Source organism: Tetrao urogallus, assembly GCF_951394365.1.
Source record: "Tetrao urogallus genome assembly, chromosome: 6".
Taxonomy (NCBI): domain Eukaryota; kingdom Metazoa; phylum Chordata; class Aves; order Galliformes; family Phasianidae; genus Tetrao; species Tetrao urogallus.
Window position 1 is genome coordinate 43295749 of NC_136819.1, and position 26785 is coordinate 43322533.

Genomic DNA, 26785 nt, shown 5'->3' on the forward strand with positions numbered 1-26785 from the left:
CAGCGTTTTGTAGCTGAGAATTCGCTCTATAAACGTTATTGTGTTCTTTGTATCATCTGCCGCAGTTCCCATGGAGATAAATAGGAGACATTACTTCTGGAGTGCCCATGTAAAATCAAACCTATCACTTCTTCAGAAAGTTGACTACAAACAAAGCCAGTGTTAATACATACATCAGTGATATGATCAAACATTGGTTTTCAATATTTGCTGTTGTGGTTCATTTCTAAAGAACTGCTCTTTTGAAAGAGTGAATTTCTTCATTGTAACACGCTGGGAACAATCCAGCTTCCCTACTTGCCATTCTCTCCTACAAAACATAAGTAATTTTGCTTAAAACACTCACTTAGCACCAATTATTTTTTTACTTTCAGTCATGTTGCAAGCAGGTTTAAACAATTACTGCGGATTACAGGCGGGGCAGAAGCCATCCCCAAGGCCGCGGCCTGGCCCGGCCCGGCCCGGCCCGGCCCACCCGGCACGACGCTCCCGACACCATGGCAACAGCAGAGGCCGCCGGCCCAGGACACGTCGCGCCGTGCCAGACTCAGCGCCACGCCCCACCCGGCCGCTGCGGAGGCAGAGCTGTTGCCGCTTTGAGCCGAAAGCTGGGCTCGCCCGAGAGCATGGGGGTAAAGATGGAGAGCGGCGGCGGCAGGCGGAGCCAAGGTGCGGGGCCGGGGGGCTGCGGGCGGGGCCTGCCGGCGTTGGGGCGCGCGGGCGCGCTGCCGCCCTGCCGTCCTGCCTTTCCCGGTCTTCCCGGTCTTCCCGGTCGTGGGGTGCTGGGGCGAGGCCCTCTCCAGAAAGGGGCCGGGCGGATCTGCTCGCGTGTTAGGGTGTCAACCCACGGCTTGCCCTGCTGTGCGGGGCGCGAATTGCCGTGGCCGAGGCGGCCCGTGTGGAGCCTGGGCCGTTCAGAGCCATTCAGGCGTTTGCCCGCGGGGAGCACGGCTCCGCAGCGGCCTCCCCGCGGGCGAGGGGCGAAAGGTTCGACCTAGTAACGTGGCCGCTAAAGCGTCCGCCTCACGGGCAGCATCGCTGCGTTGCTCCTGCCTTTCATTGGCGCTCGGCGCTGCTGTGTCAGTGTGGTGTGGGATGGGCAGAGAGAGCCGCCTCGTTGTCAGTCTGAATTTCTTCGCCCTTTGGGAGCCACGTTTCTTCTTTTCCAAAGCTGGTACGGCTCTGAACTGTCGTTATAGTGGTGTTGGGTTTTTGTTGTTGTTTGTTTGTTTTGTTAGCAGAATTGCATTTAGATGACTGTTGGGTGCAGGTCCAAGTTTTTTGGAGAGTAGTGGGTGTTAGTGAAAGTGTGGCTGAGAAATAAAGGATTTAAATAAAAGCTCTGACAAGGATGGGAGGTCAGGTGGATGCTGCCAGGCACGTGACCGTGGTGCCCAGCAAGTGGAACTGTAGGGAGCCTGCTTTGGAAGAGGCTTGGGCTAGCTGATCTGCCTTTCCAACACCTGTGATTCTATATGATTCTGAGATTCCTTACCCAGATTTAATCAGCTGTGGGCTGCCATTGTGTTCAGTTCCTGCAAATACTCATAGAGACATTTGTCATTTGTGATAAAAACAGGCATAAACATGAAAAAAAGAAAAAAGTTTACATGAGCTAGTTCCAGCTCTTGGAAAGTATCTGAAGTATTTTTAGATGTGAACTTGATGGCATGAATGGTATAAAACAGTGGTAGGAATTACTCAATGCTGTGCTGTCAAAATTGTACACAGCTGTGTCAGGTCAGATCTAGTGAGATAACATTTCACATTGCATCTTTGTGGTGTCAGATCAGGTCTTTGGAATTAGTGACAGATGCCGCTCCAGAAGATGTCTGATATCAGAGTAGAGTTTTAACATGAGGTCTAATACTACATGGATCTACAAACTTCTGGGCAAAAACTAGGATCTTCTGCATAAATATATATGTTTAATGTTCTTGCAGTCTCCATAAAAGACATTCCCCTACACTGTGTGAAAGCAGTCTTACTACAAATCTGTCAAGTTCTTCACTGTTCATGTTCTTGATTCTCTAATTATTTTTATGGACAACCACAGTCTGTTGACTGTAAAAACAGAATAAATAGAATATAAGATCTAAATTTCATTCAGGCTGCAGAAGCTTTGACTGAATGACTCTTGTTGTCAAACAAATGAAAAACAATTATACAAAATAATTTGAAAGTAGGAAAGAATCATCTCTTTAAATGCTATTGCTTGAGTGCTTAGTATCACCTTACTTTGCCTGAGCAAAATTGGCAGAACAGCCCTCCAGCTGCTTACAGGCAGTCTGTAAAAGGGGCAGAACAAATAATATCTGTGTATTCTACACAAAATAGTCATGTCCATGCAGTGTCTGTCCAGAAAGTTAGTACTGTTTAGGGGGGATTTCTTATTTTATAACCTGTTGTACTCCTCGCAGAGTTCCTGTAATACATATACAAGCATCAACTTGGTGATACCCATTCTGAATATTCAGAATTTGACCAGCATGAAAGTTGAAAAATCATATTTGTATCTTCAAAAAAGAAAGGACATATGGAAGTCACAGTTGAACCATAACAATATATTTTAACCAAAAAGTGGCAAATGTTAATCACTGACCACAATTTTTTACCAAATTAAAACCTTGTCTCAACCAGTCGTTTAAACCTGTTGTTACTTTGCCCATTGGTAAAATAGCCTACTCATTGACTTACTCACATACTATGACTCATCCTATCTTTGTTCAGCAAATGATTTAAAACTGTTGTGGAACCGAAATACCTAATAGGTCCAATTTCATTGAAGGTTTCTGGCATGCTTCAAATGAAATACGTGCTAAAGTAGCAGGATTCAAATCATTAACCCTACTTGCTGTTTTGCTCCAATCATACTCTGCAACGTTACCTGCAGCTCAGCGAAACAAGGATTCTCTGATCTCTGTTCTGCATGGTGCCAGCTGTGCCTTTTCAGTTAGAAATATGGGAAAATGGAAGGTAAAATACTGATGGAGTATTCTGTCAGCACAAATTTAAAAAAAAGATACCTTTTCTCTCTGTACACTATAAACTGAGTAGAGTGTGGTTTTCTTTCTGTGTCTGCATGTAGAGGTATATATGATGTCTGCTAATTGGAAAACTGTAATATTTTTCAAGAATTGCTTAAATAAGACTCAAAAGAGCCTATTTGAAGGCTGCTCTACTATTCTGTTAGATTTCTTTGATCGGGGAGGTTTTGAATTTTGAAATAGTATTTTCGTTGAATAGTTTTCATTTATGCAGAAAACTGTTGCATTATTAGTTGTAAAGGACTGAGAGACCCAACTCTTGCACACTGAGAGTAAATGTAAAGAAGAGGTTTTGTGTAATCCAGCAGAGTAAGCATATAAATAGCGCCTATCTAATTAATGGCTTAGAAGATTATGTATGGTGCGCATGTCAGGAAATGATTCAGAGAATTACTTTCATAATATTTTGCCTCTGACACAAATGGTCCCATGCAAAATTCAAATGGAACATTTGGAACTTCCTTTTGAAATTGGAATATTGTAGCTTCATTCATCACATTTTGCTTAAGAAAAACTGGAAAACAGTGGCAATACATTTTTTTTTTTCTGGTTGATTCTCTACTTTTTAAATAAGTCTTAAATGTGGTTTTGTTAAAGGCAGCTTCAAATCTAAGAGTGTGTTCTGAGGATCCATGGGAGTTTTTCTTTGTAATTGAAACCAGAAGTGTATCCAGGAGTCTTCTACTTAGTTTTCATGAACAGGAAGAAAAGCAACGTGTTACTAAGTCATTATGAAGTGTTCAGTTTTACCCCTCATACTTTTCAGATAGAATGGAACACTATCAGTGCATTTCATAACCAGCTAAATATGAAGACGTTACCTTTTGTGATTGCATAGGTACTGCAGAAAAGCAAAGAAGACTTGCCATATTTTAACCTGTCTTCCTGAAAAAGGAGCATTGAATGCTGCTGTCTGCCAGCCTTTTCCTCTTTCTGGTCCTGAAGATGTTAAGCAATTTCAGCCAGCTATGAGCAACAAGTAGGAATCTGAGGGGTGTGAACCTCAGTTTCTGAGTAAGGGAAGAAAATCCTCAACTGATTACCTTACTTTTTTGGGGAGAGGCGTTCTGTTCTGTTGCCATCCCCAGATAAGCAACAAGACGATGAACAACTAGTCAGCCAAGAATAAGCAACTAGATAAGCTTAAACTAGGTTACCAGTTGTAGCATATGTTAACTAGATATAAACAAGATGTAAACTGAGATAAACCAGATGGCTGATTATAACATACAGCAGCTCTGCAGCCACAGCTGAGCAAAAGGGAATGTGAGGGTGAGGGGAATGGATGACTGCCAGGGAAGAAAAGAAGTCAAGTTGAGAAAGTTGAAGGAGGTTGGCAGGGTATGGAAGTAAGCCACATTGAAAATGACATTACTAATAGACCATCCTATTGTTACTGTTTTTTTAAATAATGAAAGTGTATCATCATTCTAATATAACAAGAAACTAACTACTATGTTTTCTATTTAAAAAAAATGTAAATCTAATGTGTATTTTCATAATCAGGTTAATCTCTTAACATAGATACAACAGTATTTACTGTGTGTCTGTGCTGTATTTGTATGCACAGTTTTTGCAGCATAAAGAGGTCGTGGATATTTTGATTTAAAAGTTCTCGTAGTACCAAAAGGGTAAAAATCTATTTAGTGGGTCCAAATTTCATTCCTTTAAATGTGACCTTTTCAGAAATGTTAGATGCCACTACTACTTCTGATGTGTTTAGGATTTCACGCTCCATGTGTACAGTGTTAGTGCCGCAGCATACTGTTAGTGTGTATGGAGTTAGACAAATGAGTCAGTAGCAGGAACCACTGAAATGACCACTAAACTAGTCAGAAAGGGTGATAGAGCATCCTTGGCTCATGATAAGATTGCAGCACAAAGCCAATTCTGTGTGTAGTTGCCTGAGTTACCCACTTGGGCGGAGACGTCTGGCTGGCTTTGTTTTAGAGTATTCAGGAGGTGTGAAGGAAGAGAAGAAAAGGAGCTAGGGGTGGAAAAGGCAGCAGCTCAAAGCCTTTAGAAGTTAGGGTAGTGGCTAGAGCATTTGCATAGCATGTCAATTTGGGTTGAATGTCCTTATCAGCCTCTGGGAGATGAAATCGTCACTGCTCATGCAAATGCTGCAGTTTTAATCCATTGTAGGTGCTTCGAACATTTGTAGCTGAGAGGCTGCTGTGCATCAGGGAGTGCAAGAATCCTTGAGCTGTGAAAAAATCCAATACATGAAAGGGTCGGTGGCCTTGCTTGAGTGATGGGCATGTTCCACTGGGACAGCTGGGGAGACCTGAGGTCTAAATCTACATAGGACTTGGGGTTGTTTCAACCTCAGATCTATAAATTGCTGTTACAGAAGCACAGTGCTCATGCAAACCTATACGCTTAGGTGAAGGGCTTGTGGCTTGTAGTGCTGCATTTAGGTGCCTGTACTCAATATTTCACTTCAGGTCTCTGTATTTTCATGAGCTATCTTTTAAATAACAAGTCTTTGTAAGGTAAAGGTAGCTAGATTGAATTGTTTTTGTGTTTTTGATTTGCTGTATCTAAAGTATAAAAATAGCAGGTTAATAGTCATGTTTAAAATCCTTCCTATGAGAGTGCTGTAATGAAAGACTGGGCATCTTTTCTGTGTATATTAATGTTCTAGATCTGAAATGGCTGTATAGGCAGAATTTAAGGAAATAATTTTCCTGTCTACTAAGAGGGTACAAAATAACACATAGAAAACAGCATTTCCCATCATTTTTAGGACTTTGAAATTGCAAATAAAAATAGAATGCATTTTAAATAAAAATGAAAAGATAATGTGAAGAAAACCTCTTACTAATCTCTTTAGAGTAATGCAATTATTACTTTACTTAGATACCAACTGGAAAAACTATTCCCCAAGTTTGTTTGTTTTAGTTTTTCTTGTCACTGTGTAGTGTCACATGGGCATGGAAAGCCTACAAGAACAAGCAGATAGAAGCACTAATAAGGAACTAAAATACCAGATTCCTTTTTTTTTGTAATATATCATTTGTTTGCTTTCTGTACTTCACGATAACATGTGGTCTGAGAATCCCAGTGTTGTATTCAGTGTGGACCATTAAATCTTAAATCTATGAGGATATGTATGCTTCAATTGTGCAATTACATGTTTGAAGTTATGAGTCCATTATACTTCTCAGTTTCTGAGGCTATGAACTCAGAAAATAATTTCTTAAGCTAAATGAAATGATATTGAAGTGTTTCCGGTCCAGATCTGGAAATCTATTTACATAGACCTTTACTTTGTGACTGGAAGGCTTTATTATTATATGAAGTAGAAGTGTGTGTTGTAATCAGGGAATGTTTATTCCAAAAGCTGCAAGTTCCAGGACCAGTTCTGCTACGCCCACTTCATACAGGTGATCCTATTCAAGTAACTGATTATTCAGGAAATAAATACTGTCAAAATCAGTGGAAATATTCTCACTGAAAAAATTTGCACTTCTGTGAATTGGTTTTGGAAAAAAAGAGGTGGGGTTGACAAAGTCCTAAAACTGTACAGCTTTCTTCACTCCCACAGCCATCCTGGTGCTCGTTATTGTTTTGCCATCGTCGTTTTGTTAGGTTCATATTTGATAACTAAAAAAAATCCCACCTTCTCCTTTATTTTTTATTTTTTCACATATGTAAGCTTTCAATTGAAGTTTATCTTTTGCTATTATGTAAATAACTGTGAAAATACAAACTGAATTGAAACGAACACCTGCTCAAGTCAGTAGGCAACTATCCTGTGAAACGTTTGAATCCTAACATTCTACCTCGCTTCAGTTGTTTTGAATTAGCAGTAAACTAAATCCCCCACATACCAGATCCATTTTCTTCTCTGGCTTAAGCAATTAAAAACTGTTTTGAATTTCAGACTGCAGGTTTATGGAGTAAAAGTGTAAGCTGAACTTAATGTAGCAATGATAAATGCAGTTGAATGTCTACACAAACAGTCTTGGATCCTAAGAAAACAAAAGTTTAGTTATTCCTTACAGCTTCAGTAGCACTGACCGTTACTTATTTCAGCCAAATCGGTATCTTTGAGGCCTTTGTGAAAAAGTGGCAGCAAGTTCTGTGAGATGAGGTGGTTTGCAGAGATTCAAACATCTCTTTAATGGAAATGTTACAGAAATATCTCCATCACTTCATTTGGCACAAGGGACAGAGAGGGTGGGCTGTGGCACTACAGATATGTGTGCTATGCCCACAATCAGAATATTCAGATACTCTGATACACGAATTGCGTAGGGCAGAAGGAACCGATGAGGTAGTTCTTTCTGTACGGCTTATCCATGTTGCCATCTGCTGGTGATGCAAAGTAAGTGAGCATTTCAGAATCCTTGCATTTTCCTCTAGTATTGAACAGAGATTTACTTCTATCTGCAGACAGTGCAAGCAACAAGTTTCTGAGTGGATCTGGTTCTCTTTAACTCAGGGCAGAGAAGCTTAGCTTATTTGAAATGAACCATCTGCAGTTGTGAGAACGTCCCTGTGCATTTTTAAGATGCTCGTGCTTACCTCTCTAGAATTACATATAGAAATTAGAGGTGGCCTTATAACCATTAATCTAATGGTGTCACGTGTCTTTTGGAATTATAACTTGGCACTGAAATACAGAAAATACAGGAAGCTTTAGGTTATTTTGAGCAACTGTGAGTGAAAACCTTCAGATTTTGATATGTCTGCTAAGATTACATTTCTGACTAATAGCTTATACTTTTTTCTTTTTTTAATCGTTAGGATAAAATTTTATTTACCAAAATGTTATAATGTAACACTTAAGTCTTTTGAAGGACTTCCATTCTTTGAAAATGTGAGCACTGTACCTTCAGGTGATTATCAGTACAGTTACCCAGCTAGGTTGTGAGCACCACTTTGGTGTTACTCTGATAGAGAAATAGTAAGAAAGTAGGCCATTATTGAGCAAGGTTTGCAATCATTACAGAGGCAGTCATTCTAAATCTAATAAATTCTTGCTATATGCTTGAAATTTTAATACTTTAATAGTCTTGTTTGCCCGTGTATGTTTAAATCATAAATAGAGAGTGGGGGGAATTTTACCACAAGGGGAATTTTTTAAAGAACCAATTAAAATGGGTGCAGAAGAGCATAAATGTTTCCCTTTGGCTTTAAAGAAGATATCGTACCTTAAGAATAGTTTCAAGCTAGTGGTGGAAAAAAAATCTGTGGTAGCACTTTTCCTTTCTTCTCCCTTTCTGGCACCTCCCATCAGAAGGGGTGGGAGTGTTGTGCCTATAGACACCATGTCAGAGCTGGAGCTGTGTAAAGGCAGGCTTTTCTGAGTGTGGGACCCTCTTGCTAGCTCGAAACTGAGTTGTGCTTTGCAACTGTGGGAGTTGAGCACATTGATCCAGGCACAACAAGGTCTCAAGAAAATATTAGGTACATTTCTACATACAGTAATCATTTTCATTTTATTTATTTTTTCAATATACTTTTTTTTTGCTTCCTAAACTAATCCTAGTCATTTGAAATTTAGTACATGTCTTTTTTAGTAATGTCTTTGAAGAAATGATATTAAAGCATTATTAAGAGAATAATTTATTTTGATATGATCTCTACCAACTAATTTTTGGACAGCATCTCGTGCAGCATGCTCTTACACTTAAAGTTGAGCTATGAAACACTGCAGTGACATTCATAGCTGTAACAGTACTGTTAGATACTTGTAACTGTCACATAACACTGAGAAATGAGGATGGAGAGGATGGAAAACAAGGTGCTGAGCAGAGGTAAAAAGAGGGTAAAAAGCCATGAAAAATGGAATTAAGGGTCTCTTAAAAATGTGGCTTAACCCTGGCTGTGTCTTTCAGCATAATTTCTTGCAGTCTGCAGTCATTCTGTACAGATGCCTGCCTTTGCTGATCCAGCTGAAGGCCAGGGCAAAAAGATCCCCACTCCTCTCATTTGTTTTAATTTGTACTCTGAGCAGGGTCTTGGAAACCATAAAAGAATGCTTTGTATGCACTTATCTTTGAAATAACAGTGTACCTCCCTCCTGTTAAAATTTGTTCTAAAAATGCTACAAATTCTAAATTAAATTGGATATGTATTTTTAAATCATAGGTCGCCTTACAGACAGTGGTTGTAAGCCTGACTTCGCTTTCTTTTCTTTTTTTTTTATCCCAAGGACAAGATGCAGAGTTTTTAATTCACATTTTCGTATTTCAGAACAATTGGATGTTTATGTTTTGTTAGTACCTACACTTGTTTAGAGGGTTTCCAGTCTATAAACTGCCAGAAGATGAAATGGCAAACCAAATTCTGCTTGCAATAACAGCAATAGGTATTTGAAAGAGTATGTTCTCATTAGTAGGGTGGTTTGTCACACAAATGTAATTAGTTTCTTTAAATCTATTAAACTCTAGAGTATTATACTAAACACAATGTTTATCTACATGCAGAATATTTTTCACATTAGTTATTTGATGTCATGGTAAAATTCAATCAATAAACACTTAAATTAGAGTTTATCATAGCTGCATCTCTGTGCAGCCTAATGAGCAGTGTAAAAGTTCAGGTTGAAGTGATCTAAGGGTCTCTTTTGCTGCTGAAGCCCCGGAACCAGCAGAAGTTTTTATAATCATATTTTGGCATCTTGATTAAGTTGCTTAATTATGCTGTAGTATTATAGTATAATGAAGACTTTTCATCTAGGAAAAAAGTGCACTGCAATAACTGAATAATTCTTTGGGGAAATATATTTTTATTTATTTATTTATTGCTTGTCTGTCAGAGTATGTATTTTTTCCTTTCTAACTGTTTGACATTTTATTAAAGTGAATGAATACCCAGCTGTGGTTGTTCCCAGATGTGGTCCAGCAAGTCCATTTAAAGGACAGCTAAGTACTAAAAGTAATGGTAAGTAACACACTTGCTTTCATTAAAAAGTTGACAGAGTTTCTCTATGTGAATTAATTGCGTTCATGATCAAAATGCTGGAGCCAGAAGTTGGGCTTGATGATCTGTGTGGAGTCCTTCCAACTCAGGATGTTCCATGACTCCATGAACCTTTGCACTGAGCTCTATTGGTGAAATTTAATACTACTTACAATTGCTATGCATTATTGAAAATATTTTGCCTGGACTGTAATGCTAGCTAGAAATAATTAGGAGCATATCTGCATTAGCTGGAATATGTAGAATTACTACTTGGAGGAAGTGTTGAAATTAAATCTGTTCCTTTGCATGCAGTTGCTGGGATGGGATAGGATATGTTTCTGTGCCATCTTAGACCTTAGACAACAAAGGAGACCAGATACTTTCGTGTTATACTGGCAGGTTAGACAAACTGGCTTCCACTGAACAGAGAAGCACACAGTAATATTGTATTGAGTTCATAGCTTCTGCCTTCTGCAAACACTAAGTGTTCCAGAAACGTTGCTAGATGTAAACTGGTACTGTAGTGGGAGAAGGAAAAAATGACCTACGGCTCAGAGAAGTTGCGGATGCTTCTCTGGAGGTGTCAAGGCCAAGCTTGTTGGATCCATGGGCAGCCTGATTTAGAGGCTGGCAACCCTGTCTGTTGCAGAGGAGCTGGAACTAGATGATCCTTAAGGTCCCTTCCAGCCCCAAGCCATTCTACGATTCTGTGAAAGCTTAAGTGGAAATCTTTCAGAAGCATGATCATGGAACTAGCTCCCAGGAAAACAGAGTTTTATCTCAATACTTGATACAGGATAGAAGTTAAGAGTAAAACCACTTTAATGTTCTTTTGGCTTTTATTTCCTACTGATCATCTGTCCAACTATTATTGGAAATACTGGCTTTCAGATTTGAATTGCAGTCAATAACTTCAAGATTTGAATATTCTTTTACCTGCCTTTATAATGTTAATTTTAATCTTAATAGCTTTCTGCATTGACTCCTCCCGAAGTCTGACGAACCAGTACCTGATCAGAGATCATTTGATGTTTCATTATAACAGAATTCTTTCAGCCAAAGGTAAAAATTGCATACATAAATAATTTCCACTTTCAGATTTAGCTCATTTTTCAGAAAAGGCTCATATCAAAAGGGAATGAATTGGGTTGTCAGAAGCCTGATTTTTCTTTTTTTTCTTTTTTTTTTTTTTTTTCCTGTTTCATGCTTGGAATGATGTCAGCAAGAAGATACAGCTTTTATGTAGTAATACTTGTGTGTTATTCGGATTGAAAGTTTTGTATGAAAACCTTTTCTCTTGAATGCTACCAAAGTTACTTTATTTAAGGGTACTTTGTGCTGTATTCTCTTCATTCAGCACTAGTGCTGTAATAAAATAGGATATGGAGATAACCTCAAGAGCAAACATTCCAAATTTATTTTAGAAATGATTACAGAACAACTTCAGTTAAACTAAGACCACTGACTTTTTTTTTTTCCCCAAAGAATGATCTTTGTCTTTTGTTCGTGTTACAGTCAGTTGCATTAGCAAGTTTTAAGGAGTTTGCATATTGTATTGGATTTGCAAATGAGAACTTTGTTGTGTTACTAATCTGTGCTGTTGAGCACTAAAAATGTATATGAATATCTGTATAGATTTTAATTGTAGAAGTAGTTAACATTTGTCAAAAGGCAGATGTGAAATCTGGAACGTAAGAGCCTGTTGAACTTGTACATGTTTATGTTTTTTAATTATGTTTTTTTTTTTCAGATTTAGAAATGTGTAGCTTCTCCTATATGAGCTTGCAGACCATTGCTAATGCTACAACTGAAAGCAATCTATTATTGCTCAAATTATTATTTTTAAGGAGTGTGAATTGCTGTTCAAGTTAATATCATGCACAGGGCCAAGAGATGTCTGTAGATAGCTGTTAATATTGGGGTTTTTTTTTTTTTCATTTTATTTTTCATTGCATAAACTTGTGGGGATTTAAGTCTGAGTGATATTAATGCTAGGGCTTGGCAGAATGTACTGAGTGTTTAAATTCATTGCAGAGAATTTTGCAATAGTATGAGTTATGCAATAAAAGATTTGAATACCTCCCAAAACATTATATACTTTCTTTCAAGCTATTTTCAGAAACAGGGTTTTGGATGTGGTTATGCTGATTTTCCTATCATTTTGCCATTTCATAATGTATTTTAAAATAGTGAAAAATATGCTTTATTCTAATTAAATTAGCATATGTCCTGTTTTATTATCACTTTTTTTTCTAGGCATGACAAACACTAATACTGAATTGCATCTGTTTTTTTTCCTATTTTTAGCAGCTGTAGACTGTTCAGTGCCCAGAAGTAGGTTGAGCAGCATTAAACGTAAGTATGTGTGAATTATCTTTTTTTCTGCAAAAGCTTTTGTAAAAATAACCTAACAAAGCAAATGCCAGATGAATAGGAGAATAACGAAGCATATGTATATCTTTTTGTTTCTTCAGCTTTTCTTATCCTGCTCTTGTAAGATTCTGCAGTGAATGGATTATTAGTGAGATGGACTTTGTCTATCAGTGATTAATTAATTAATTTGACTTAAGATCATAACTAATTTTACTTAGGTTCCTTTTCTGCATGGTCAGTGCAGTAGAAGAGGAGAAATGCAGTAATTTCTCTCTAATTTCTTGTGATACAATGTAAGCTTGGACTTTCATGAAGAGGGCTTATGAGTACAAGGTTAAGAGAAATTTTAGGAATGTGGGCAAATGGGAACTGGGACTAAAACTTGCTGTTCCTTTTGACAGAAAGCACAGTCACAAATGCCCAGCTCAGCAGCTTGAATGCAGTTACTTTTCCTGAGAGTTGTCTCATTTCTTAATGGTGATGAAATGTGTCAGTACTGTTGCTTTTCTTTACAGTTTTAGCTGAAGAGCAGTACTTTCAAGTCATTGACTTATGGAATAATAAATGAATTATCAAGGAAGGGTGAACAGCAGCTGTTGGTTAAAATAACAAAGATGTATTTCTGTTATCTGGTATCTTTTTTTCTAATCCAATTAGAGAAAATTCTTTTTTTCCAATTCAATATTCAGTTACCACTGCTGAGATACTGGAAAAAACTTTTATTTGGGATAGAAAGATAAATCTTTTCTGTATAGAATACTTTATTAGTCTCAAATCCAGACAGGCCAAAGTGATAATACCTTGCTAAATGATGAGAGTAACCAGAGCTTATGTAGAAAATCACTCATCCTTTTGGCAGAAAGACATCAGCATTTTGTTAGATTTTTTTCCTTTACTTCTGGTTAAGGAGTTGAGAGTGAATAAGGCAACAGGCTGTTTTCCAAAGGTGCAGCACAATTAGGAACAATATTACAAGGCTATCTATAGTTTACAGATTGAGATAGGAATTTCAGATCATGTGTTCTGCAGAATCGTCTGAAAAAAAAACAACAACCTTCCTTCCTAACCTCCAGCTGTACCAAAATTTGCTTTGAAATGGGCAAGATAAAACAAGGCTGGTATAAGGAAAAAAAAAAAAAAAATTACACCTGTGTGTTTGTCTAGTAAATCCTCCTGCTTTTCTTTCTGGAATTGCTAGAATGATTTGTTTCCTTGATTCCCTAATTAACTATTACTCTTCCATACCTTTTCAGGTGTTGGGTCTTTCTAAACACCAGCTAATGCCTGATCATGTTAGTCTGTTGTCTTTACAGATAAAATACAGATAAATAAGCTTGTGTGTTTCACACCAGCATGAGTTTCACAGAATGAATTCATTTTGGAAGATACCTACACAACTTTAACGTTAACAGATAATTGTCACAACAGTAACAGGTGTGCTCTGTAGTGAAGAAATTTCTGTTTTAGGTAGTAGGCTTTTACAGTATGTTTCAGTTCATCTTAGACTAGAGTCTGACTATGTAACTGTCCTAATAACAGACAGAATATTCATCTCTTTTATACAGAGTGTGATGGAAACATTTCACCTTTGTTACCACGTTAGTTTTTATCCCTCTGTTCAATAGGTGCATTAAATTTCACTAACTTGCTCTTTCACCTATTTTCAAACTGCACTAGAAAAAGCTGCTGATGTTTTTTACCTTATTAGAACATGGTTGCAACAAGTAACAGCTCTAGACTTTTTTTCTTACCTGTCTTAATATATTTTGTCATCTGTCTGAGATCTTTTTATAAGCAGACGTAGGTTGAAGTTTCAGCAGACTTAGCAAAGGTATACTCTGTGGGGACACATCTACTTTCATTTTCTTGATTAGTGGTCTCATAGTCTTCAAGGTAGTTAAGGTACTCAGACCTTCCTTTGCCGATATCTGCACTGATTTTAGAAACTCCTGGTATTTAGAATGAAATTGAAAACAATTTAAATTAATTTTGTACATAAGATTAGAGTGCTTGTGGTTGGTTGTTTTTCATCTCCCCTCCCCACTGTTATAAGCACTGTTTATGAAGAACTATAGATTTCAGTGCTATACTAATAATAGCCAAGTATTAAGTGTCCAGATATTAAGCTCAATGCTAGGTATCATTTATTGTTTTTCTGGTAATCCACCAAAAATAAGTTTTATCCCCTTTTTCAAAGGGGATATTACAAAATTTACTGTGGAGATGACAGCTAGTACTCAGGTAGTAGTACTCAAAACAGAGCTATTGAAAATCTGTTCATGAATGAAGTACACAACAGGATTTGGAGAATATTTTCAAGCCAATGTATTTTTTTTCTTACTGGAGAAGGGACACACCAGTCTCAGATGCAATATCATTGTGGCTGACTATCAGCCATACTGATAGATAGTGTCCCTTGGATCAAGGAGTTTACAGCTTTATTCTTCACATAGTTCTGTGCATATTATTGCCTCAAGTGAAGCATATTGCCACTTTTCTCTTTTACAAAAATTGGGGAAGGGGAATAGGCTTTCAGTTTGAAATGTTCAGATCTATTAATAGCATAGAGTTGCAAAACAGAATTCCTGAAGACAGTGTTTAAAAAAAAAGCCCCTAAAAATATGCATCACATATAGCTAAAATAGCAGGTGAGTATTTCCCTTTGGGGTTGTTGCCATGAATCAGTCATTAGTGTTTAAGAATTAAACATGATACTGTAGTTGGCATGCTCCCTGGACAACTAAATGTGTACTGTCCTTAAGGTGGCTTTAGTTTCCACTGTTCTTTTCCTGGTATCTTAGCTGGCAGCAAAAAAGGCAAGCTGCCATGCAACTGAGCTCGCAGCGAACATGTTCCTGTGTATTAGATCAGCCTTATTGACTTAAAATAGTTGTTAAAATGTGAAACTTATTGAAATGTGAAACTTGTATGTTCAGAATTAGTCCAAGCATGTTGATTGATACCGGTGGCCATTAGAAGCCTGTGGTTGTGGAATTTGTGCCAGAAAAGTTGATATAAGCTATGCCAAGTAAGACAGCTGCTGCTACACATGCCTGGTTCCTAACAGTCCTGTCTTTTCAACCCATATGTTTAGAGGTTTTTCCACAAGTATATTGATAGCACAGCCTGAACCCAGTGATTAGTGTGCTTGGAATGCAAGTCTCTTTGATGGGGGGGGAGGGGGGGGGGAAGAAAAAAAAAAAATTTAAAAAAAAAAAAAAAAAAAAAAAAAAAAAAAAGAAAGAAAAAGAAGGAAAAGTGTTCTGAGAAGTTCCCACCAGAAATCTATTTTAACATCAGTAAAAGCTTGAATATTTGCAGGGAGCAAGAAAACAGTTCAGTCTGATCAATAATGTTGCCTTTTTGTTTGGTTGTTGGTTTTTGTTGTTTTTGTTTTTGTTTTTTTTTATATTTTTGTGAGGTTTGGGGTTTGGATTAATGTAGAAATACCAATAAGTGTATATTCTTCTGTAATTCTCTATTTGAATTGTTCCTATGATTGCATACATATTTTGCACTGTCTTTCTTTACCCTTCACACTATGGAAGGCTAAGTATCCTGTTCCTGTTCACAGGAGGCTTTCACAAAATGTCTCATTTTTTATTCTTAGCTTTTCTGTTTTGTCTTCTCCTTACATAATGTATTTCTGAAAATGAAAGCTAAAAGCAACTTAAGTCATTTAAAATGAGATACTCAAACAGCTCTAACATTTGCATTATCAGAGTTCAAATATGCTTTTACAAAGGTATTCCAGCATATTTTTCAAGTCTGAAATTTTGGAGAGTGGGGAAATGCACAGTGTAAAAGTCTTTATCAATCAATACTTGTAGTTATAGTAATTTAAATTTCTTTTTACAAGTTATTTACTTAAAATATCTTCTACTGAAAGATTTATTTTTAAGAGGGAGAATTCATTTTGAAATGTATATTCAGTACATCAGAAGGTGCGTTTTTCTCATAGTTTGTGGTTGCAAAATGACAGTAGATCATCTAATCTGACTTAAAGAGTTAAGCAGACTAAAAATATAATCCAGCTTTGCTAATACTGAGCTTAACAGCCATAATGAATAAAGCGCACAAGCAAGAAGGGCCTGTTGTCTTGACCTGTAAAGATCAAGAAATAGAGGAAAACATGTTTTTCTATTGTTGTTGTATCAGCACGTAGTCATGATGATTACTGAAAATGTGTCCCTGGTATGTGATGGAATTTACCCAGCTTTATCGTCTGTCCATTGTTAGAGCATCAGAGGGCAGTGGAGGGATTGTTGTTACACCTTTTTCTGCTATTGATCAGGAACGCAAAGTAACTGTAGCATACCTGAGAGAATGAGAATAAAATTGTTTTTTGCTTATGCAAAGCATTAGCTTCTTGTGGACTGTGCTAGTCATACTATGAGATAAAATCCTCTAAGCCCCTCTCTAGAATTCATGATTTGACTTCTGAGTAGGCTTGGAAATACCTTAAGATTGGGAGCAGCAGTTTCACAGTTTCAGTGTGTACACATGCTGCTGTACTTTTCATCCCACCAACGGGAGTATCTGTGAGGTGCTGTATGAAGACCCTATATGGATCAGAGGTGGATGGATTTGGAATAACACTGTGCTTCTAACCCCTCTGAAATTCTTCTAATGTATTCAAGTCTCACTGCTAGGCTTTACTTGGAAGCCTTAATAATGACCAAATTCTGCTATTAGCAGCTTTGCCAAGTAGTGTCATGTTTATTAAGTAGATCACCTGATACAAATATTATTATTCTGAGTAACATTCTATTTGATATAAGCAAGGTTGTAGGTATCAAGCCCTTAACAAATCCTTTATCATCTTTTCTCATTGTGATTCCTCCTTTATTTGATAAAACAGTGTTACTGATACTGGGTATGTAGAAGGACTGCAGAATCATAGAGTTGTGAAAATTAAAATTTGTGTTATGAAATTTAAAAATTTAAAATTGTGAACCTCCTACCAATGGCAAAACTCAGTTTGAATTTGATGAGAACTCACCCCAATTGCATCAATCATGATGCGTTGGGGATTTCTGCTGTTAGGAAGGTAATGGTAAAATGCTTGTGGAAGGAAGAACTTGCTTGTAGCAGTAATATTACCTGATGATACACTGTATATTTTTATTATGATCACTGGAAGCTCAGTAAAAATGAGGCTGATGTTTGCACTGTTGATCTAGGAGAATTTATGAGGGTGAAAAATAAGCAGAAGTGGGTTTTTGTAAAAACAGTTGATAAAAAGACATTGTCCAGCATCAAGAATTCCTCCAATTCTTTTGAGATACCTCGTTCAATGAGCTAGTCAATTTAAGGCTAACATGATATTTAATTGTTTGCCTTGTCTTACTTACATCAATAATGAAATTACTTGAAGGTTAAATCCACAGAGTGTACTGGAATGTGACGTAATAAATCTAGAGATCAGAAATTCAGAGGGAAGGACAATCACTTGCATTCCAAATCATAGTATCCTTTTAAGCACAGATGCTTAGGAATGTGGTAGGTATGATTATTTTTTTTTCCCCTTTCACATTTTTTGCCATTCATTTTTATAATTCCAAGCATATATCTAGGAACACTGCTGCAGCCAAGTTTTAAGGAAGAAAGAATCAAAGAGAAATGTAACAGTCTGATCTCCACTTTCTAAGTGTAGTGTAAACTTTGTGAAAAAGATATTTGCCTCAGCAAAAGTGTTTAGTTCTGTGAGTCTGATCAGAGTTTTATAGTTAGCTCTTTATAGAGAATACTACAGTTTAACCTCTAAAATTTATAGTTTTTCTTATGCCTACTCTCACTGCTAGCAGCATTGAGATAACAGATTCATGGAGTGGGTAGAATAAGTTATGGAATTTATGTAGTTTGGCAGACTGAATTTATCAGATATACAAAAATTATTACTTTGTTTATCATCTAATACACTGTCTCTTTATTATGCTGTAAATCTTTGCTGTGGTTCAAGCACAGCAGTTAATGAGATACATTAATCTCAAAGTCTTCTACAAGGCTTAAAAAGAAACTCATGTTATTTGGGTATATAGGCAGTCATTTTAATACCTAAATACTTAGTGTATCCTTTTTGAAGAGATGAAGAACTTGTTCATTAACAAGTTCAGTTGATACTACTGTGGCAGTATTCTAAAGGCATCCTGTGAAATTTGGATTATTAACCTCACTGAAAGCTGAAGAAGCTATGACTGTAATTAATTTGAAACAGAAGCTATTTAGAACAGTGTTGAACCTTTCCAGTTTTTAACAGATACATCTCCTTTTCAAAACTGTGTATTTGTTCCTGAATAGTGCTCTCATTCTTTGTGTGTCATATATGCACACATGTAGGACAAGTTATTGTGTGTGGCAGTCTGGAGTATCTTCAGCTTCTGTCAGTTGTAATGTTATTTGTAATTAGTGCATCAAATGCTCAGGCATTTTGTAAAATACCGTTTTCTGTTCAGCAAACAGAAAGTCTGGATTCTTCAGTCCTTGCTTGGAGAAACAATATGTAAGGTAAGGGCAGGCTGGCAGTATGCATTTTTTGGGTCTATACCCTTATTGGTGTGGCTTGCTGTCTCCTCAGAGCTGCCCTTACTTAGTCTAGTTGTCTGTTTATGCCTACGTTAACTCTATTCAAGAGGGATTTCTTTATCTCTAAATTTGCTGGTTATACAATTTCCAGCTTTTACAGCAGACCTAGCCCGAGATCTCCTTAATCTGGCAACATGGTAGTGAGTGCTCTGCTAGGATTTTCTGCCATTCTATTCTGCATGTGTCTGCTCTGGCTTGTAGTATGCATGAATGACTTTATAGCTTTTGGAACACACTTGATGGATTAGCTGAGATAAGCTCATTGGTGTGAGGCAAGGGCTTTACATTTCCCATCTAGGTGACAGTAGTCCCAGTGGGTCATTCTGACAACCAAAGATAGCCTTAGCATCCTGGCATGCTTACTGTTCTTTCTTTCTTTACTCTTGACTTGGGCACAAGCCATATTTTGGCTGAGAGAAGTCACAGCACACAGTCCTGGAGGAGATCTGTAGAAGTAGGCTTTTATAGTTTTGATCTCCAGTTGTAAAGACCAAGTTTGCCCATGTGTGTGAAATCTCAAACCTTATTCTGTAAAGAGTGGCAAAGAGACAACAAAATATCTCCTTTTTTTTTTTGTTAATATTCACATAGCTTCATGCTTTGCTGAGAAACTCCCAGTAAGGCACAGTATGCAGGCTGAACACTCAATAAGAGGTTTAAGCACGTGTTTTCTAAGACTACTCGTACTTACAAAATGACACCTGTAATTCTGATTTGCACTATTGCTTTGTAGAGCTCTGTCACTCATTCATTTGTTGTTTCTTAAGATACTTATTCAGTACTCATGCACCGTTCTGTCTGAGAAGTGGGCAAGACTTCAGTTTATACAGCTTTCATTTGTGTGCATATACAGACACGCTCTGGTAGACCAGCATAATTATCTAAGCATATTAAACTTTTCAGTTGTAACTAATTTTTGTGTGCCCTTCTGTAGCTTTTAAGACAAATAGAATTAGAAATAATAATAATATAGAATAGACACATAATAACAGTTTAGTGTAGGAAGACAAATAATGAGTTTTGCTTATTTAATGGTTAATTCAGTTATAAGTCGTATTTTTAATTCAGATTTGTATAATTTAGCATATCTTAACTTCAGCTAATGGCTTCCCAGTAATAAAAGCAACTTTATTTTGGAAGTACCTTAATGGAATATGCTGAACAAATCAGCAGCTGTAAAAGAAATTACTTTGTCTTTTACTTATCAATTGTAAGAACCGGAAGAGAAAGGGATTTCCCCCAGGAGTGAGGGCAGGGGTTTTATATTTGAAAGAATCACTTGTAGCTTAAAAGGGGACTAAAATGTTCAACAAAATTAATATATGTACTTAACCGAGTCCTAGAGACTCAGTATCTCAGGTTAATGTACATAGATGCATGTATTTTAAAAGATGATTATATGTCCCCAGATTGCTGTAGTTCTCAGCTGTCTAGAAGAATGTATGACATCAATCCACAAAGTGCATTTCCATATACTAAGTGTTATAATCTGTGTGAAGGTTGGGGTCTACTGGAGTATGATATAAATACATTTTGAAAGTGAAGAAGAAATATGCAAAGGTCTTCCTGTGCATCTGTCTCAAACAAGCCATTCATATGTTCAAAAAAGACAGGGATCTCCTAAAAAAAAAAAAAAAGTCCAGGAGAGGGCCAAAAAGATGATGAAGGGCCTGGAGCATCTTTGGTACAAGGAAAGGCTGAGTAACCTCTATCTGTTCAGCCTGGGGAAAAGAAGAGTGAGGGGGGATTCAGTAAATGTTTATAAATATCTAAAGGGAGGTGGGAGGTGAATGGATGAGGCCAGGTTCTTCTTGGTGGTGTGTAGCGATAGGACAAGGAGTTATGGAAGTTAAGGAAGTTCCATACAAACATGCAGAAGAACTTTACAGTAAGGGTGACGGAGCACTGGAACAGGATTCCCATGCGGGTTGTGGAGTCTCCTTCTCTGGACATATTCAAGACCCATCTGGACATCTACTATGTGATCTGTTGTGGGGAATCTGCCTTAGAAGAGGGGTGGGACTCAATTCTTGAGGTCCCTTCCAACCCCTACGATTCTGTGATATATCTGAGTCTGTATTAAATAAATGAGAATTGTAGTCAAGAGTTAAGCAGGTTCCATTGTGTATTCAGACTTCCGAAGTATGCTTATGTGTATAAAGCCTTCATTCATGTTTGAGAATGAAATTATTCATATTTTTGATCAGTCTTAGCTGGATTTTTTTAATTTTGTGAACTTCATCATCTTTGGCACCTAAGTGCTCATAATATAAAAAATCCTTTTTACTATCTAAGATAACAGATGTAGGTGATAGCAAACTCAAGCATAGAAATCATACCCTAATAATAGTTTCTCTTCCTGATCAGGCAGTGTCCCTTTCACACAGTTAGCCTTCATTGTTTGTACTCTTGACATAAATGTACTGTTTTGTAGAGGATTTCTGTATTTGGGAGATTATTTTGACGTAAGTTGAACATGGATTTTTGTGTATTGCAAATTTGCTAGCCAGCACACATGTTGTTTCTTGCTGAAATATTGGATGAGAGTACAGTTAGAGGAGATTAATCCATAAAAGTTTAAGAGCAAATTTGTGAGTTTTCAAGCAGAATATTCTGATAGCATTGCTGATCTTGGAATTAGTGCACAATCTTGTGCTACTTGTGAGATCTGGGAATATGCAAGAGAAGCTTCAGCTACTAGCATACTCTAATGTTAATTTTCTTCTAAAAATAGAGGTAATTTTTCATAATTCCTGAGTAGAGTGGAGCCTGTCTTTATGGTCCCACTTTGCTGAACATTTGGGAAACCCTTTGATATTTTCGAATCACTTAGGACAAGAAGAGAGTAAGATTTCAGATTGGATCTGACCAACTTTGTCTCTTTCCTAAGTTGCTGACCAACAGAGAAGAGAGAAACTGAAAAAGAAGATAGCCAGGTATGAAAAAGAAATGAATGTGAGCAAAAGTGCCTCACGATCCAGCTCAAGAGAGAGTGGAAAGCTGCTGTCAACCTCTTTTGGAAAGGTAGATATTTTAATTTCATTTAGTAGATATCATAATTGGCTTGCCTCCCATAATAACAGCTGATCACAAAATGCAGCAGTAGTTCTAGAAGGAGGACTAGTATATTTCTAACAGTAGAAGATAAGACAACTGTCTTCCTGGTGTGCACCCAACCCTGCCTCAGCCTTCTGATAAAGGTGGCAGGTATGTGGATGAAGCATGCTTGTGATAAATCCAAATTGTAGTTACCCTTGAATTCTCTCGTTTCATTTCAGTTCATTTCAGGTCAAATCCCCGTGTCCTCTCTTTGTCACTGAAATTGAAAATGGTATTTAAGCCGTCCAAACGAGTGAAGATGAATACTTTTCTGTCAGTATGAATAGGGTCAATTATTTTGACTGGAATTTCACCCAGATGTATGGTGTGTGTTCCCAAATAATAAGTAGTCTAATAAACTATATAATATTATTCATTCCTGTACAAGAGCAATTAGAGCAATTTGCAACTCAAAAAAAGAATGCTATTTTAACTTTGTTGATTTTGGTGCCAAGTGCATCATTCATATGTTTGTTTTTGGCAGTGGGCAGTCTGAGTGTGACCTTATTGTAGTGAGACTTAATGCTCTGAAATTCAGTACATGGCTCTTAGTTATGGGTGAAATCACAGGCATGAGTAAGAGAAGGGAGAAGGGAGAAAGTGTCATATTTAAAATCCAAGTGTTATCTTTTGTTGATAATATTTTTGTTCCTCTGTGCTATTTGCTGCATACTGGGTGGCAGATAAATTCCTTTATTTCACTGCAAAAACAAGTAAAGGGGGCTTAAAATCTCTTATTGCTATATAAATTATCATTTCTAAGGAAAAGTATGTGTGGTCTTTAATACATCATTATGAGATTGTCACTCTTCCTTTGCTTTAATCACTTTCAAAACAAAGTCTTCCTACAATAATTTCTCAGTTCTACTAATTAATTACAGATGCTTTCCCATCAAAAGTTGTCCTGAAAGTGTAGTTTTTATCATGCCAAGAGTAACTGCAGTTTTCCTTATGTTTGCTAGCCTCAGGATGTAAATCAACAAAAAATTCTGAGTCTGAACTTGAATGTATCAATTAGGATATCAATAGAAAGATGCATTTTATGAGTGATTTTTTTGGGCTTGCCAAGTCAGCATTTAACAACACTTAAAAAATTGTTTTTTTGATATGATAGGTTTGAGGGGTTTTTTTTTTTTGTTGGTTGGTTGGTTTGGGTTTTTTTTTTTTTTTTTTTTTTTGTTCGTTTGTTTTTGCTTCTGTAGGGTTGAGAAGTAAAAATCTGTAGGAGAATCTTCTGGTGGAAGGGTAAGCAGAGGAAGTAATTGGCCTCTTTTTTAGTAGAAAAAAATACGACAGTCCATATTTAACCTTAATTTGACAAAATTTGCATTGGTTTCCTATGCTTGTTTATACACCAAGGAAGGATTCTTGCCCTTTAAGGTTTAGATGTTTTCTAACGCATTGTTAAGATAACTTAGCCATTCTAATTGTATTTTACCAGCTATCAGAATAGGTGATACTTAGAAAGCAAATTCTAAGGATAATGTAGATAATGATACCTATGATAATGTAGAGAGGTTGCAGCAAAACTTACAGCTCTGACCAGGCTAGGCTTAATATGGCTAGTCAGTTTTGATTTACACAGCTGGCTTTTTATTTTCATTATCAATCACTGTTTATGCTTTCTGATAAGTCTGCTGCCTTTATTTCATCATTCTGCATTTTTTCCATAGCTGCATTTATTATTCAGTGTTGTACTCGAGCAGAGAAACTGTTTCAAATTGAGCCTATGCTTTGTGCATGGTAAAAACAGAAAGAACTAAAAATTATTCCTCTAAAACATAGAGATTATAAGAAATTTATAACTTACTATGTGATTTAGTCAGTGTATTTTATTATACAGTGAACAGAGCTTGAAACTGAATATCTATAATGTGCCTTGAATTTGACTAGTCATCATTTTCCACTGTTTTATGCAAGGGTTTGAATGCATAAGAACAGTAAATTCTTCATTTAATATCTGGTTATAAATGTAAAGTTACTGTAATGTGAGACTCTGCAGTGACATGAAATTAACTGAGAAAGTTATTTCTGTGGTGGTGACCTAAGTTTCACTACTGAGTTTTATTAAAATCATAGATTATCTTTAAAGGAGAGTATTTAGATCACTGAGTTGACGTGTGGGCTAAGGTGTGATAGATGGTTATGCTGCATCATGCATTTCTGTGCTTTTAGCAGAAGTGTGAGAGGCTGAGGAGCCAGCTGATTTTCAAAATGCACAATGGGGCCTTTTGATGGGATTGCTCTCAATTAAGGTGCTTCAAAGACAGTCATTTCTCTCACAGTCAAACAGAGGAGCAAGGAAGGCGTAAGGTGTACAGGAGACTGCTGTACTTCTCTTTTCTATTTCCATGCTACTTAATGTTGACAGATGACAGACATCATGTGTGAATGTTTATCAAACCAGTATGATAAGCTACCGATTTGGATGCTGAAAGAGCTGATAACTTTGTGTGTCTTTGCAGATAATTTAAAGTGAGTATTTTAAGTCTCCAAATCTTAAGGATGAGTAAGCAGCACACCTGTGGGCATCCACACGTTTATCTATCACCAAATTAAGTACATACACTCAGTCTTAAGTTAATTACTTGAAGTGATTTTCTTACAACAGAAAGGGCTTTTTGATGCAGTCTGGCAAATGTCATGTTCAGTGAGTGAAACTGTGTGAAGCTCAGTATGACTTAATTATGAAGCAAGAAAATCTGAAATGAGTTTCCCATGAGTAAAAACTCTAATTCAAGCAAGACTTGCTGTTTCATATTCCATGTTTAGATAATCCTATTAATAGGCATTTCTGACTGCTAAATATTTTTAAAAGAAATTAATCCATGCCAAATGTCAGTTGAAGGGATTTCAGCCATTTTAAATGAGTTGTAATTGCCTTTGGAACATGAAGGACTGCTTCACGTTTCAAGATGGATTTCAGTCTGATTTTTGAGACTTTGATTTCTTAAGAATGACAGGTATGACCTTTTACATGCTCGTGAATATGAAAAATAGATTAGGAAACACCATTAACAGTTTATAATATCTATTAATTTTTTATGCAGTGCACATGCATGGTTATGTGAGTTACTTCCTCAAATGCTTTGTGTTTAAAGATTTATTACACTGTTATGATGAAGAAGTATCATGCTTGAATTAGTTCTTGTCAGAATGATATATGTGAGCAACTAAAAGAGAACAGAAGAACCTTCTGAATATCTTAAGATGTTTTCATCAGGAATGTTCAATACATTCTATATCCTACATTTGATGTTCTATTCTATTTCTTTTCTGGCTTCATAACAGCAACCACCTCCCACATTGGTTGTTTGAATAAATGTGTTTCCATATGCACATTCAGTAATTTCCCTTCTTAATAACATCAGGCTTCTTGATGGAAGCAGTGATGTATCACATTATACGACTCAATAATACATTCACATGGATATAGAAAATGTAACCGGAATGTAGTTTAGAATGAGAAAAATGGTTATTATTGATGCCACTATGCAGACTGGTTGTATTCATTCCAATCTTACTTGTTCCTGGGTTTGTGTGAATTTTCTCTCTTAATTTTCTCAGTCTTTAAGTAAATATCAAAGTGTATAAGGAAAGGAACAGGTGATGTACAAGGGGGGTTGTGAGACTAGCAAATGTAAAGAAGGTTAAGAAAGTTACTCAATAAATGAAACCATTTACTCTGTCTGAGGAGCAGAAAGCAGGAATTCAGTTGACTTACAGCAGTAGTAGTGACTTACAGATTGAGCTGTGTCAAGTTAAAAGAATCAAATGTTTATTTATTACCAAATTCCAGTTTCTGTCTCTTGACAATACAGATGATAAGGTATGAGCTATGATGGTAGATTAACATATTTACTTACAAATGACTTTTCTAAAACATCGACAAATTACAGACAAACAGCATTATGCTGCATTCCTTCAAATCTTTTTGAAGTCAGCCACATAGTTCCTTGTTCCTCATACTGTCTCTCTGTATATCCAGAGGCTTTGTTCCCTTTGTGTTTGAGCAATAAAGGTTTAGCCAAGGATGAGGGGTTCAAAATACATGATCTTTCTAAGTACTTGAATGAATATAACTCAAGATTGACACAAATACAGGTAGGGTTTGTGGAACTACTTAGTTAGTCATTATGTCTGTTCTGCTTATGGCATATTTTAGAAGAGAAGAATTTCCTAAATTCCTCAAAAATAAGGAAAGCTTATAGTATATTGCCATGTTTACTCTATCCTTTTGTCTTGTTTTAAGATCAGTTCAACTAGATCCATGAAATAGATCATGTGGCTTTCATGAGTAGTAGTTCTCATTAGTATGTTTCGTTCTGTTTTTTGGCTGTTTCTTTTTCTTCCTATACAATGAGGCAGCAGTCATCATCCCGTGTTAGCAAATGCTTCTGCAGTCTGATCTATTTTGCAGCTCCAGTCACTGAGAGTAAAAAGTATACAACCAAAAAAAACTGTTTATAATACATATGGAAAGGTGTGGAATTAACTTTGCAAAATAAATGTCTCTATAGGTGGATTCTGGAACTTTCCAGTCTTATTTGTTTTCTATAGTGCCGAGCTACCACTGCAACTATTTTATATGCAAACAATCACTCTGGTAAGCCTTAATTGTGCTGCTTGCTAACACAGGCATTTGTTTGGCATTGTTACTGCATGTTATCAGTTCAGCATTTAATTGTGCTGTAGTGGTAAAATTAAGTTGGCAAATGTGAGACACCATCAAGAAGGGCTTTTTTGGCTCGGCTAACTAAAAC

At 36.8% G+C, this 26785-nt stretch overlaps 1 protein-coding gene across 1 annotated transcript in view; it reads left to right on the top strand.

Moving 5' to 3' along the window:
• Nucleotides 1–497: 497 nt before the first annotated feature.
• The window catches only part of SPATA7 (spermatogenesis associated 7), a gene marked incomplete at both ends in the record, with an annotated part of 34731 nt that continues 8443 nt past the window's right edge, over nt 498–26785 (top strand). Inside the window, 5 exons of the mRNA XM_079537473.1 lie at nt 498–669; nt 9864–9944; nt 10935–11027; nt 12273–12320; nt 21814–21947. Of these exons, the coding sequence (XP_079393599.1) occupies nt 498–669; nt 9864–9944; nt 10935–11027; nt 12273–12320; nt 21814–21947 (528 nt within the window). The remainder of the gene's footprint in view (nt 670–9863; nt 9945–10934; nt 11028–12272; nt 12321–21813; nt 21948–26785) is intronic.